Below are 15658 nucleotides of genomic sequence, written 5' to 3'. Positions count from 1 at the left end.
TGTATGGCTGTGCACCAGGGCCATTAACTGTAGGTTTCAGTTACTTTTGTCTTTATTCCCAGTGTCAATATTCTGTGGGTTTGTTTTAAAGAATCTAGCAGAATATTTTATGTACCAATTCTAGTATTTTATCCACAACCACACTTCCTAATTCAACAAAAGTATTCTTAAGAATGCAAAGTATTTAACAACAGAAAATTTACAGGAAAAATGTCATTCTTTTTGCTAACATAGCTCTTCATTACAATACAGGCATACTTTGTTTTATTGCTGTTTGCTTTATTATCCTTCGCTTTATTGCACTTCACAGATATTGCATTTTTTGCAAATTGAAGGTTTGTGGCAACCCTGTGTGGAGCAAATCTATTGGTGCCATTTTTCCAACAGCATGTGCTTACTTTGTGTCTGTGTCACATTTTGGTAATTGTTGCAATATTTCAAACTTTTTCATTATTATTATATCTGTTATGGCGATCTGTGATGCATGATCTTTGATGTTACTACTATTATAATTGTTTGGGGGCACTGTGAATCATGCCCATATAAGATGGTGAACTTAATCGATAAATGTTGTATGTGCTCTGACTGCTCCACTGTCTGGCTGTTTCTCCATCTGTTGTTCTCTCCTCAAGCCCCCCTACTGCCTGAGACACAAAAATATTGAAATTAGACCAATTAATAACTCTACAATCACCTCTAAGAGTCAAGTGAAAGGAAAATTTACATGGCTCTCATTTTAAATCAAAAACTAGAAATGATTTAGCGTAGTGAGGAAAGCTGAAACAAGCCAAAAGTCAGACCTCTTGCACCAGTTAGCCATGTTGTGAATGCAAAGGAAAGATCCTTGAAGGAAATTAAAAGTGCTACTCCAGTGAACACATGAATGATAAGAAAGCAAAATAGCCTTATTGTTGAGATGGAGAAAGGTTTCGTCGTCTGGATAGATCAAAACAACCACAACATTCCCCTAAGTCAAAGCTTATTCCAGAGCAAAGCCCTAACTCTCTTCAATTCTATGAAGGCTGAGAGAGGTGAGGAAGCTGTGGAAGAAAAGTCTGATGCTAGCAGAGCTTTGAGGAAAGAAGCCATCTCCATAACATAAAAGTACAAAGTGAAGCAGCAAGTTATCCAGAAGATCTAGCTGAGATAATTGATGAAGGTGGCTACACTAAACAACAGATTTTCAATGTAGACAAAACAGCCTTATATTAGAAGAAGATGCCACCTAGGACTTTCATAGCTAAAGAGGAGAAGTCAATGCTTGGTTTCACAGCTTCAAAGGACAGTCTGACTCTCTTGTTAGGGGCTAATGCAGCCTGGTGACTTTAAGTTAAAGCCAGTGCTCATTGACCTTTCTGAAAATCCTAGGGCCTTTAAGAATTATGCTAAATCTACTCTGCCTGTGTTCTATAAATGGAACAATAAAGCCTGGATAACAGCACATCTCTTTATAGAATGGTTTACTGAATATTTTAAGCCCACTGTTGAGATCTACTGCTCAGAAAAAAAAAGGCTCTTTTCAAAATATTACTGCTCATTGACCATGTACCTAGTTACTCAAGAGCTCTGATGGAAATGTACAAGGAGATTAATGTTGTTTTTCATGCCTGCTAATACAACATCCATTCTGCAGCTCATGGATGGAGTAATTTTGATGTTCAAGTCTTATTATTTAAGAAATACAATTTTTTTTTTTTTTTTTTGAGACAGGTCTCACTCTGTTGCCTGGGTTAGAGTGCAGTGGCATCAACATAGCTATCTGCAACCTCAAACTCCCGGGCTCAAGTGATCCTCCTGCCTCAGCCTCTGGAGTAGCTGGGACTACAGGCATGTGCCACCATGTCTGACTGATTTTTCTATTTTTTGTAGAGACGAGGTCTTGCCATGTTGCTCAGGCTGGTCACTAACTCCTGGCCTCAAGTGATCCTTCCACCTTGGCCTCCCAAAGTGCTGAGATTACAGGTGTATGCCACTGTGCCCAGCTAAGAAATACATTTTGTAAGGCTATAGGGGGGCTGTCTGAAAAGTATCCAGCCATGTAACCATTCTAGTTACATTAACGAAAATGTTGGCTGGATACTTTTCAGATGGCTCTCATAGCTATCATAGATAGCAATTCCTCTGATGAATCTGGTCAAAGTAAATTGAAAACCTTCTGGAAAGGATTCACTATTCTCGATGCCATTAAGAACATTTGTGATTCATGAAGAGTAGGTCAAAATATCAGCATTAACAAGAGTTTAGAAGAAGTTGATTCCAGCCCTCACGGATGACTTTGAGGGGTTCAAGACTTCAGTGGAGGAAGTAACTGCAGATGTGTTGGAAATAGCAAGAGAACTAGAACTAGATGTGGAGCCTTAAGATGTGACTGAATTGCTGCAATCTCTTGATAAAACTTGAGCTGATGAGGAGTTGCTTCCTATGGATGAGCAAAGAAAGGGTTTCTTGAGATGCAATCTACTCCTGGTAAAAATGCTGTGAACGTTGCTGAAATGACAACAGAAGATTCAGAATATTATTAATACATAAACTTAGTTTATAAAAGGTTTGGAGAGGATGGACTCCAATTTTGAAAGCAATTCTACTGTGAGTAAATTGCTATCATACAGCAGTACAAGCTACGAGAAATACTTTGTGAAAGGAAGTGTCATTAGATGTAGCAAACTTCATTGTGGTCTTATTTTAAGAAATTGCCACAGCCGCCCCATTCTTCAACAAACACTACCCTGATTAGTCAGCAGCCATCAACATTGAGGCAAAACGCTCCTCCAGCAGAAAGATTACAACTCACAAAGGCTCAGATAATCATTAACATTTTTTAGCAATAAAATATTTTTAAAGTAAGATATGCACTTTTTTTAGACGTAATACCATTGCACACTTAATAGGCTACAGTATAAAGTACATATAACCTTATGCACTGGGAAACCAAAAAATTCGTGAGACTTACTTTATTGCCATATTCACTTTATTGCGGTGGTCTGGAATTGAACCGCAATATCTCTGAAGTATGTCTGTAGATACTTGTAAGTTTTATTTAGTCTAAGGCTAATATTAATTAGAAGTTGTAAGAGACTCTTTTAATTACTTAAACCACAAAATCTCTACCCTTTGAACAAATAGGATACAAAAACACTCTTCTTTGGTTGACATGAGATTTAGGGCAGCATAAAGGATTTTCTGGTTGCTTGTTTTTGGGTGGGGGGTTTTTTTTTTGAGATAGGGCCTAACTACACTGGAGTGTGGTGGCATGATCATAGCTCACTGCAGCCTTATCTCCTGGGCTCAAGAGATCTTCCTGGCTTAGCCTACCTCTGGAGTAGCTGGGACTACAAGTGTGTGCCACCATGCCCAGCTAATTTTTAAATTTTTTATGGAGATAAGGTCTCACTATGTTAACTAGGCTGGCCTTAAACTCCTGGCCTTAAGTGATCCTCCTGCCTCAGCCTCCCCAAATGCTGGGATTACAGGTGTGAGCCACCATGCCTGGCCAATTTTCTGATTGCTTTCATCACATTTTTTGATGTGTGGGGGCTTAAGAATTGGCTTTTCTTATTCCAGAAATCTACAAGGGAACAGTCTAAAAACGTGTAATGGTGGAAAGATCATCAGGAAGGGTAGGATAATTGTGGATATGTGGAATCTCTAAATGTAAGGGGACCATTCAAAAACACTTATTATTGGTTCCTATTATTAGTCTAGGGACTGATTTGTGATATTGCGGGAGCATAATATTTGATAGACACTGTCATACTCCATTCGTTCTGACTTGACACTTTTGACCACTCATAGATGGCTCCTTTCATCACTGGGTGGAGGGAGGAAAAAGCCATCTTTGAGGTTTTGTTATATTTTTCACTCACTGAACATGTCTGAAATTCATCTCTCTAAGGTCTCTGTTAGGTATCCTTTGTGAAAAGAAAAGAAACCTGAGTCTAATTCATAATCAACCATTTTATATGCAAATTATTCTTAGTTTAGTGAGATAACTTTTTCTGTCAATTCCAATTTGATTTATGGAGCCAATGTCAGCAAAAGTGCCTTGGAAGTGTAATGTGTCATACAGATGTGTATTTTATTCATTTCCGAAACACAATCTGGTGGCTCATTTTTCAGCTATATGTGAGAGATATAACTGATTTGGGATAGGTCCATAGAATCTTCCCAGGGAGTAGATATGGAACCTCTTGGGATAGTTTTTACCAGATTTTTTTATTTAGTTAGTTAGCTGTTTAGTAAGTTATTTTTGACAGAATGAGCTAAAATACATAAGAAGACCCTCTTTTAATTGTATCTTGAGCATGTTGTATTTAGGATCCATATTTTTTCTAACATTAGCACATAGGGAATTACTGAATGCCCTCTAAAAATTACAGTCTTCAATTTTGAAGTGATATTTCAAAATGCATTTCAACTTGAGATAAAAAGACCTGAATTATCTTACTTCTCATGTGTGTAGTAATTATAACTCATATGTGTAGTACTTTATAGCTTCCAAACATTTTTACACAGCCATTTCTTTCGATTCTTGAAAATAGCCCTGTGAGTTAGCTAGGGCAAGTGCTCTTAGGGAGTACGTGACTTTATCAAATACCTGTACTGGGCTATGGTAATGGACTCATTCCCAGCTCATCAGCTCCTGACACTGTGCTCCTCCTTCAATATCAATGGTTCTCAAAGTGTGGTCCCAGCACCAGCAACATCAGCATCATGTGGGATATTGCTAGAAATGCAATTAAAAACTCTGGGGGTGGGGTCCAGCAACCTGTGCTTAACAAACCCTCCAGGTGATTCTGATGCACGTAAAGTTTGAGAGCCCCACTGTACCCATACTCACTTGGGTAACTTTGGTACTAGTCAAAACATGGTAGTTTTTCACAGTTGTAGTTTTAAAGTTTTCTCTACTTTACCTCTACCCCTACTTGCTAGCCTTAGGATCTCCAGTAGGTCACTTAACCTGCTCAGTGACGTATTGTTTCTGCAAAATGGGTAAGAATAGTAGCTTCCATGCCCAAAGTCCTACAGATGGGATCTATATAATTCTCAGTTAGCTTCCATTATTTACAGAGTTTAAGTCTTAGGGCAAGCCTAGGTTTGTTGTTTTTAAGTTTGGGGAGTGGCTTAAATTTAACTTTATGGTTTAGAAATTGGCAGAACTCATAATCTCCAAAAGTGCTAAAAAAACAAGCGGTGGGTTGCTACAGCCAGCTCCTACGGGCTTAAAAGAGTCCGGGTATGCATCTCTTCCCAGCTTTTTGTTTAGTGACATCATGCCGATAGCTTGAAATTGGTCATGTGGTGGTGATTACACCACAGAAATTAATAAACACTGCAAACCAGGGCTTTTGTTCCCAGAGAGCTGGTTGTTAAACACTTCTCAGCATAGCTTAGTTACAAGGTTATAATCAAATTAGGTGAAGCTTCATCTGCATGTTTGCTGGATCTGATAGTTCACATTCATCACCATTAAAGGCCTATTATAGAGATCGGCATTAGAATGTATATATATAATTGGTAGTATGACGTCAGATTCAGCCCACAGACATATTTTGTTGGCCTGCAATGTATTTTTTAAAAATGTTAAATTAGCTGTCAGCATTTAAAAATTTAACATAAAAGATTTAACATAAAAAAATCTGGATTTCTGGCTCTTCAAAGATAGGATCCTGTGGCAACACTGGGCCCCCATTACCACATGGCAGCAATGGGCTGAAGGTGAATTTTAAATACGTGCAGGTTGTCTTTGCTGTGGGTTGTCTTAGCTGCAGTACCCATCATTCTGTGATTTTACATCTAGTCAAGGGCTTCACGCCTTTGTTTTCCGACTGTCTCCTTTAGGCATTTTGAGTTTGTGACCCCTCATATAAAGAAAACTCAGCCCAGGGAAAGAGTATTTCTCAGTAGCTGAAATCTTAACATGCTGTTTTAAGCTTCCCACAAAGTTAATTCAGTTGTACCAATGAACTGCAGAGTCTGAGGATTAATTCCCAACTTGTCCTGAATTTCAGATGTCCTGTTTGAAAATCCAAGTAGCAATGACTCATTGCCTGTACTTGAGAGCCTGTCCTTTTTCCTGGATGGCGAAGACTTTTGAGGGAGGTCTCTTTAGGTCTCAATAAAAGTGACTAATATCTGTTTCCCAGTCTGGGTTTGCATGACTTCAGGTTTCATAAATATCCATCCCTCAGTAAAATGTGCAGAAGAGATGTTTGTTTGCTACTAGCACTTTATTTGAAAGTGATTTTGAGGGGAAAGGTGATATAACAATATTTCCTTTCAAATCAAAGTTGTACGTGCTTAGTTTATTTGCCTTGACAGGTTTTTCTTTTTCCTGAAGGTAGTTTCAGAATGTCCAGCTGCACAGACTTTGTCCGTGTTTGTCATGTTGGCTCTGGGTCTTGCTGTCAATATTGTTGATGAACCTCTGATTAATTTTTAAGCAGGTTGACCTATGATTCCAGGACTGACTGATAAAATTGCTACTTTTCAGTTTGGGGTGATACAGGAGGTAATAAATTTCCCTGTTTCATTTAATAAATGTTTATTAAACAAACTTAGTGATTAAAACAACAGAAATGTATTCACTCATGGTTCTTGAGGCCAGAAGTACGAAAGGAAAACATTGTCAGGGTTGCACTTCTTTCAGAGGCTCTTGGGGAGATTCCATTTCTTGCTGCTTCCAGCTTCTGATGGCTGTTGGCATTTGTGGGCCTGTGGTACAGCCCTCCAGTCTCTGCCTTCATCTTCACATGGCCTTCTCTTTTGTGTCTTTTAAATCTTTCCTGTGTGTCTATGTGCTTGTCATTGGATTTAGGGCTTACCCTGATAACCTGGGATGATGACTTCATTTCAAGATCCTTAACTTCAGTACATCTGCAAAGACCCTTTTCCAAATAAGGACACATTCACAGGTCCTGAGAATTAGGACACGGTCGTATCTTTCAGGGGCCACCATTCAATGTCTACACATGCTGATGGATGCTTTCCAAGCAACCAGCAGAGCCCCTGTCCTTTAGCATGTACTGTGGGCAGATGTGCTATCTAGTGAAGGCTACCTTTCCAGTGAAGTGACTTGATGATGAGCAAGATTTCACAACTTACTGTTTTAGGGTGTTTCCATGCTTTTAATGTGAATGATCCAATCTAAAATCCAGCTAGAGCCTCTGGGGCTTCTCCTAGATGGTCACACCATTTCACAAGGTTTTATTTTCTTTCAGATTGCTGACCTGCAGCTCCATAAACTGGATGAACTGGACTGTCTGATTCAGGGCCTGCTTTATGTTGACTCTGTGGGCTTCAACGGCAAGCCGGAATGTTACTATTTTGAAAATCCCACAAATCCTGAATTGTGTCAAAAAAAGCCGTACTGCCTTGATAACCCATACCCTATGTTGCTGGTTAACATGGGCTCAGGTGTCAGCATTCTAGCAGTGTACTCCAAGGACAACTATAAAAGAGTTACAGGGACCAGGTAAACATGTTTTACACTAGGAGAACTTTTTTACGTTTAAACCTAGGCCTCTTCCTTAATGACCAATTTACAGTAAAAGGTTATTTTTATTGAATTCATTTTGAAAAGAAATATCGTGGCCTTCTAAGCTAACCAAAAAGGATTTGTTGAATGATATGTTCAAGTAGTAAGAGGGTAATTTATATAAAGGTTAATAAAACATAGTTCTTGTCCTGAGAGACTGTGGTCAGGTTGACGGAAAAAGAATTGCACACATCAGAATTTTCCCAACAAGATGACATATATTAAGTGTCAAATGAATGTCAGGGACAAACAGCACAGTAGAATTCAGATGGAAAGACACTGATGGTCAGAGAGGGCTTCAGAAGAAACCTTCTTTTGGAATCTTCCTCATGCCTAGCATAGGACAGATTGCTTGAAATAATACATCACTCCAACCAGCAAACCAAACTAGGTTTGAAATAATACATCACTCCAACCAGCAAACCAAACTAGGTTTGAAATAATACATCACTCCAACCAGCAAATAAAAAAAAAAAGAATTTTTTTTTATCTTCAAGTAAATGCTCCAGCTGAAAACTGAGATAGTCAACACACCTCCTAGGGAATTTTGGAGTGCAGTGGACAAGAAAGCAGCCCCGTGGTCATAGTGGGGCAGAGGGCCTTGCTTTTCCATGCACCTGCCCCAAGGGGGACGAACGGGCCCAGCTTCTTGTTAGTGGGGATTCAATGTGACAAAAGGATGAGGGGTCAGATACCTTTTGAGACATCCCAGTGTAAACAAAATTAAACATATTTTCCTTACTTCTAAGAGGAAGGATTTGGTATAAAGTATTTCTCCAACTTATTGGAGGAACAACTTAAGGAATTAGTGCTATGTATTAATACAATGTGCTTTGGTACATGATGTTGAAATTTTTGTTTTTGATAGATGAAGACACATTTTCTCACTAAGAATGCAGAAGCTTGCTTATTCACACAAGAATCTAAGAATACTGCTAAGCTTACTTGCTCATACAAGAATCAGAACTGACCCCATGACCTCATTAGGATTGTCAGGCATATCAGAGACATGAATATTTTAGCTGAGTTGGTTTTACCTTAGAGAGGGATCTCCTGATAAATGGACAATTTTTAAGAAGCTACAGACTTCCTCCCAGAAGGAATAATTGAATTGGTAAAGCTAGTCCCAAGGTAACAACAAGCTAAACGTGTTTCACAATTAGAGATATTACAGTTTTGTTGGTTAACACTTAACAGTTTCATGAATTACATCACAGGCATATTTTCTCAAACTTGGAGACCCCAGGGATCTGGGTTATCTTCTTGAATAGCTGCTAAGAAGCTAATTATGGTATCTGGCTTCTATTACATGGGTAATAATGTCTATAAATTCCAATTATTGGGAAATGCCCATTAATAACTAGTGTTATGCAATCATCAAGAAATTCTGTCTGGATGTCTAATAAACTCTCTGTTCAATCAGTAGTTTTGGAAGAGTGCAACAGGGGCCTAGAGGTTAACAGGAAGCCCTTTCAGGGACTGCTACAGGTAGGGGAGGGCAATGAAACGTCAAGTCTGTGGGGCCCCGATCCTTATGCATTCAGTGTTGTTTTGCCAAATGTTTCTTTTGATTCAAGTTAGAAAACCTTTGGCATCAACCATTACGGTTAGCAGTGAACATCAGCTTACAGAACAAACTTTGGGAATCACTGATCTAATAAGCAAATGGCTTAAGCTTTAAGTTTTGCTATTCTTATTGTGAACCGGTAGCTATAATTCCAGGTTTTCTTTTATTGTATTATACCTTACTTTCCCATTAGGCATTTTTATTTTTAAGAAGCCACATCTTTACAGGATATCAATTTCTTTTTTTTTTTGTTTTGTTTTGTTTTTTTTGGGACAGAGTCTCACTATGTTGCCCGGGCTAGAGTGCCATGGCGTCATCCTAGCTCACAGCAACCTCAAACTCCTGGGCTCAAGCGATCCTCCTGCCTCAGCCTCCCGAGTAGCTAGGACTACAGGCATGCGCCACCATGCCCAGCTAGTTTTTTTTTATATATATATTTTTAGTTGTCCAATTAATTTCTTTCTATGTTTAGTAGAGACGGGGTCTCGCTCTTGCTCAGGGTGGTTTCGAACTCCTGAGCTCAAACAATCCGCCCGCCTCGGCCTCCCAGAGTGCTAGGATTACAGGCGTGAGCCACTGCGCCCGGCCTCAATTTCTTTTTTAACATAGTTTTAAGTGGTTCGTTTCAGTGTTATATGTAATTTTTTGCATCCCAGATTATATAGCAACATTTTTTTTTCTAGTGACATAACTCCCTCCAATTTTATTAATAGAAGTCAATGGGAAAAATAGTACTTTATAGCTGACATTGTTAGAATGTACAGTCTGTTAAAAGAGGGATGTAAAGAATTTTGAAACTTGGGTGAAAGTAGCAGTACATCTCATCTTACCATTTTGGAATCTGTTTTGAGGGCACAAGAACTCAGTAATGGAAGCCTTCTATTTCTTCTACATCCCTCGCTACGATGTTGTTTCTTTGTTTTGTTTTGTTTTTAAATGATGATAATATTCAATGGCTTTTTCTAGCAATATTTTTGTCGCTGATATACTACTGAGGGTTTTACTGTGTGCCTGCTGAAACAAACAGATGTATCTGATTGTGAGAAAGGAAATCACTTGATTAAAGAATGGTTGGCAGGCTGAGGATGTTAATAAAGTGCTGGGAGACTGTGGCTCTTCTGCGACTGCATTCTTTCCTCCTATCTGCAGTGTACCCACTGTGCAAACGCATGCTCGCTTTCCCCATTCAGCTCCGATTCTTTATCTGGAGTCACCTGTCATTTCCAGTCATATAGGGCACTTGCCTGTTTTCACTTATACCAACACATCAGTTGATGAGTTACCTTCTTTCTAAGTCTGCCAGTGTCTTCAGTTGCCTACCTTTGGAGTGGGTTGTTGAATGCCTTGATTAATACGAATGCCTAATGTTCAAAGAAAGATTGTTAGTGGGCGTGAAGGATATTTAGGAGCTAGAAATGGGAGCAAAGATATCTTTTTTAAAAAAAGACACCGGGAGAAAACAAAACAAATCCAGATTGCAGACAAACCAAAAAGTGTTCGCACACTAGCTTTGTAGGGTAGGCTGAAACTGACAATGTACCATGACACCCCATGTAAAATGTAAATAAAGATAAACTTTCTTAGAGGAAATTCATAATTTCTGCTGGGACTGAGTTGTCAAGGTAATAATGGGCATGGAGCAATTTGTTTCCTCATGGCATTGCACCTATAGTTTAGGTAGCTGCTACTGGTGGTGCCTAGCTACATCATTTTCCATGAGAACCCATAATTTCAATCATGTCTACATTTTTGTAAGAATCACAGTTTAAGACTATTACATGCAATTTCACTTTAGAGGTAAATTAAAGAACTGCGTGCCTATCTACAATCTGGTAACTTCTTATTAACAGATTTTTGGGAGTTTTTTGTTTACTTGTTTTTTTTTTTTTTTTTTTTTTTTTTTTGAGACAGAGTCTTACCCTGTTACCCTGGGTGGAGTGCAGTGGTGTCATTGTAGCTCACTGCAACCTCGTACTCCTGGGCTCAAGTGATCAAGCAATCCTCTTGCCTCAGCCTCCTGAGCAGCTGGGACTACACTCCTGTGCCACAACGCGTGGCTAATTTTTCTATTTTTAGTAGAGACGTGGTCTCACTCTTGCTCAGGCTGGTCTTGAACTCCTGAGCTCAAGCAGTCCTCCTGCCTTGGCCTCCCAGAGTGCTAGGATTACAGGCGTGAGCCACCATACCCTGCCTTATTAATAGTTTTTGACAATAAACATCATTTACTATAAATTTCCTTTTTCCTTTTTTTGTGGAGACAGGGTCTCGCTCTGTTGCCCAGGCTACAGTGGCATCATCTTAGCTCACTGTAACCTCAGACTCCTGGGCTCAAGCAATCCTCCCACCTCAGCCTCCCAAAGCATCTTTTTTTTCAATTTAAGTTAATCTCTCCTTGATTTTTTTTCTTAGAATTAAAAACCAGTGCCCAAATACCAACTGGATTCCTGGAACTAGTAGCTCTTTGGGCTTCAGAATAGATTGATATGAGCATCTCTCCTACATTTACTCTTCTATGTGGTAAATAAAGAGGAAAACTTATGTCCATACCTTTAGCAATCAGTGCTCCTTTTCCTGTCAGGAATTCACTGGTCATAGCTTTACTCTGAATCTACTTTTCAATAGGTAACTTTGATATTATTACACAATTGCCTTCATTGATATTGATACACAATTGCATTCATTCTTGGCTACCGTAATTAGTTTCTAATTTTGTCTGAAAAGACCATTGTAGAAGAACTTTCCTTGAAACAATTAAAAGCTTTTAAAACATAACTCAAGTGTTGAAACCATTTATTGACCTTTCCTACTATTTTTTACTATTGGGTGATACATAAAATATTAATAATCTTTTCCAAAGTCTATTAGAAAAAATTCAGTATCAGAACAGATTTGTAGTTTTCTTCTAAAAATCTTCAAGAAGACCAAATGAGATTATCTCTGCTAGAGAAGCAAGATCAGGTGAAAGGCAGCTTTTGGGCTACCTACTCCTGGCAGAGTCTTAGGTCAGTTTTTCCATTGGAGGATTTAGCTGAATAGCTGTAAACTATGCTTTATGTACACGTGAGTTCTTTTTCTAAGTATTTGTATTCAGTTGCATGTGGTTTTTTAATAGCAGTCATTTCCTGGTTATTCGCTGATTTCAGACCACCCTCTAAATAGAAGAGATCATGATTTGGCCCCACTTCATCGGTGGGAAGGCTGAACAAAGCACTTAGGTTAGTGGCTAGTTGAAGGTCTCACAACGGAAATCAGTGAGTCTTTCTCAGGTTTGTTCTCAAATTTGGGGAAAATTTTCCTTGATGTTTATTTAGTATCTGCCCTCTTTTCACATCCAATCTATCCTAAAGGTCTGTTGTACCCTAGCACTTTAATTCAAGTGCCCCTTTGTTTTTCTTCTGTTTTTATTAACCTATGTTAATAGTCTTGATGTAGTTGGGGACTTGGATGGGCATATGTTAGAGTAAAATTTAAAAATAAACCTTATTGTTCCTTCAGTCTTGGAGGTGGAACATTCCTAGGCCTATGTTGCTTGCTGACTGGTTGTGAGACCTTTGAAGAAGCTCTGGAAATGGCAGCTAAAGGCGACAGCACCAATGTTGATAAGCTGGTGAAGGACATTTACGGAGGAGACTATGAACGATTTGGCCTTCAAGGATCTGCTGTAGCATCAAGGTAGAGACTAAGTAGCTAGCAGCAGTAGTGGTTAAACACAAGGCAACCTCTCCACCCTGGCCATTCACTGAGTTATTTTTTTTTAATGTCAACCCACCGGCCTGGTGCAAGTATCTATGGTATTGGAGCTCAGACTTGATCTCCTTCCCTTAAGGAAGCACTGAGATGTTTAGCTCTTGGTGCTTATACTTAAAATAAGGCAACTTTGAAAGAAGGTTCTGGAAAACTGAAACAGTTTCCCTTTTCCATTCTTTTCCAGCTATCTAGAGGCATTAAAATTTTTTTCCCCCATTAATAGCCATGCTACTTTGTCCCTATTAAGAAAAGGGCAGCCAGCCATTCATACCGTAATCCTGTCTGCTTATAAACCGTGGTAGCAAAATTAGGTCATTTGAGTTTGAACAGAGTTATTCATAAAGCTTTCCATAGTACCTTGGTTGAAGAATGGGCCCTGCCTGAGGATGATTTTGAACACTCTTGCTAATATTTCCAACATAGCTTTGGCAACATGATGAGTAAAGAAAAGCGAGATTCCATCAGCAAGGAAGACCTTGCCCGGGCCACATTGGTCACCATCACCAACAACATTGGCTCCATTGCTCGGATGTGTGCATTGAATGAGGTAAGGCCTTAGTCAACCAGGGAAAGCTGTGTGTCATTCATACACATCGTCTTTGGCAGTGCAATGCTTAGTGACTCTTGCAAAACTACATATCCTTGGGAAACCTGACCTATACTGTAGTCACACCTTGTAGAATAGGAGGGGTGTGTACTGGGGGAGGAGAGGAGTATGTGTTTTATTTTTAAGAAGGCACTGGATGATAACAACTGATAAACTATCCAACTATGGAAACATGGTAAAATTACAACCCATGTCATAGCATCTCTAACCATCATTATTGCCATGTGCCCACTGCAATGTGAGGAAGAGCTCTGAGCATCATTGCAAATAATTGCAGGTAAAATATTCCACTTGCAATATTTGATATTCTCTCTGCTTTCAGCTTCTTTACAGTGTTGCCTTGTGGCATGGAGTTCAAGCAGCATTGTACAGGGCTATCAAAGCACAGAGAGCTTGCTACAGCCGAGGCCAGCCAGAGCCCCAGGCACAAGAAGGGGTAAAGCTGGTGACAGACAAAGCTTTGTTAATGTGTTTTGAAACATTGCAAAATTCCTTTGGAAAATATGGAACCCTTTTCTGAAATACAAGACGTATAAGGTAGAACAACTTTCTTCTCACTGAGGTGTGTTAGGAAGACAAGAAAGACAAGTTGGGGCATGAAACAGGTAATAGAAGAGTATTAAAGAACCATAGTAGATTAGTAATGGAGTTTTTAAAAAACATAATTTTTTGTAGAAAAAATCATAAGAGGGCTCAAATCATAAGCATACAACTTGGTTAATGTTCACACTCACATGCACGCACACACGTAGCCATTGCTCAGATCAAGAAATAGAACATTACAGGTATTCAGAACCCCCCCTTGGACTCCCTCCCGTTGAATAGTGGAGTGTTAGGGTATGAGGCAGAGTTTATGACAGGTGGGTGTTAGCCCTGCCTTTGAGCTCCGGGGTGACAGAAGAGACACCGTCCTTTCACAACATCGAACAGAGTATGTTACTAGCCTGTAGATCAGGGACATAACTTTTTGGAAGCCTCTAGTTCAGATGGAGTTTAAATGGGAGGCTGATATTCAGGTAAAAGAGTATTCCAGAGATGTGCCTTTTCAAAGTCCACTTTGGTCGTGGACTTATTGTAACAGAGAGTTTATTTTTTGACATTAACCTTTAAAGGGAGTTTTTCTAAGGTGCCAAATAAGTCCTAAGACTAGTATGTGTGCAGTTGGTTATACTCGTGGGCTCTCAAAGGTCAGTCAGATGGTAACATCCCTTGCGCTATAGAGCAATGGATGCCCTTTCCCCTTGCTTTCCACACAGCTGGCTTCTTGCACTTCTGGCTCGAGTGAGCAGGCAGGTCTTTTCACAGGTTATCATAATCCCTTTGGGGGAGAGCAAGTGACTTTTTCACTTTCTTTCTTTCTTTTCTTTCTTTCTTTTTTTTTTTTTAAAAGACAGAATCCTGCTTTGTTGCCCAGGCTGGAGTTCAGTGGCATGATCATACCTCACTGTAACCTTGAACTCCTGGGCTCAAGTGATCCTCCTGTCACAACCTCCGGAGTAGCTAGGATTATAAGTATGCAACATCACACCCAGCTAATTGTTACATTTTTTGTAGAGATGGGGGTCTCACCATGTTGTTCTTGAACTCCTGGCCTCAAGGGATCCTCCTGCCTTGTCCTCCCAAAGTGTGGTAGGATTACAAGCATGAGCCACTGCGCCCGGTCCTTGATTGCAGTTTCAATGCCATTTATTGTTGAAGTTTAGCTAAAGTGCCCGTTTGAAAATGGAGCCACGTTATGCACTGGTTTGAGTAACTATTAATATTTTAGATGTTTCTGTGGAGCTGAATGAATGAAAGGAATCACTGGTCATGTTGGGGCCGAGGCTCCATCAGAGGGTGTCCAGTCAGTGCAGGCTGCCAGTGGGCACACCAGCGACTGGCAGTCTCCCTGTGAGAGCAGTCACCGAGTTCTTCAGTCCTTGCTTTGCTCTCTGGAGTAACTGATTTGAGAATCTTTGATTTCAGTCATTGCATAGAGGGTCAACAGATTTACTGAATCTAAAACATTTTTTCTGTGATTCTTGGAATGCTATGAAATACTTCCTCATCAACTTTAAATTTTCTTATTCATATTTTTGAATAGATAATACAAACACGTAATACAGAGTTCTAAAGACATCAGAAGGTATACAGAGAAGCAAGTTCCCATTTCCACCTCTGTCTCTCAATGTCAACGCCCAACTAGATGCAGCCATTGTTCTTA

The 15658-nt window shown here is 39.5% G+C and overlaps 1 protein-coding gene across 4 annotated transcripts in view; it reads left to right on the top strand.

The window, feature by feature from the left end:
• The window catches only part of PANK1 (pantothenate kinase 1), a 61868-nt gene that overhangs the window by 39113 nt on the left and 7097 nt on the right, over positions 1-15658 (top strand). For all 4 annotated transcript variants that reach the window (XM_012659765.1, XM_012659766.1, XM_012659767.1 and 1 more), the window contains 3 exons: positions 7218-7471; positions 12597-12773; positions 13272-13395. In XM_012659765.1, the coding sequence (XP_012515219.1) occupies positions 7218-7471; positions 12597-12773; positions 13272-13395 (555 nt within the window). The remainder of the gene's footprint in view (positions 1-7217; positions 7472-12596; positions 12774-13271; positions 13396-15658) is intronic.

This window comes from Propithecus coquereli, unplaced genomic scaffold (genome assembly GCF_000956105.1).
Source record: "Propithecus coquereli isolate 6110/MARCELLA unplaced genomic scaffold, Pcoq_1.0 Scaffold63, whole genome shotgun sequence".
In the NCBI taxonomy this organism is placed as follows: Eukaryota; Metazoa; Chordata; class Mammalia; order Primates; family Indriidae; genus Propithecus; species Propithecus coquereli.
This window is presented reverse-complemented; position numbering and strand designations above follow the sequence as displayed.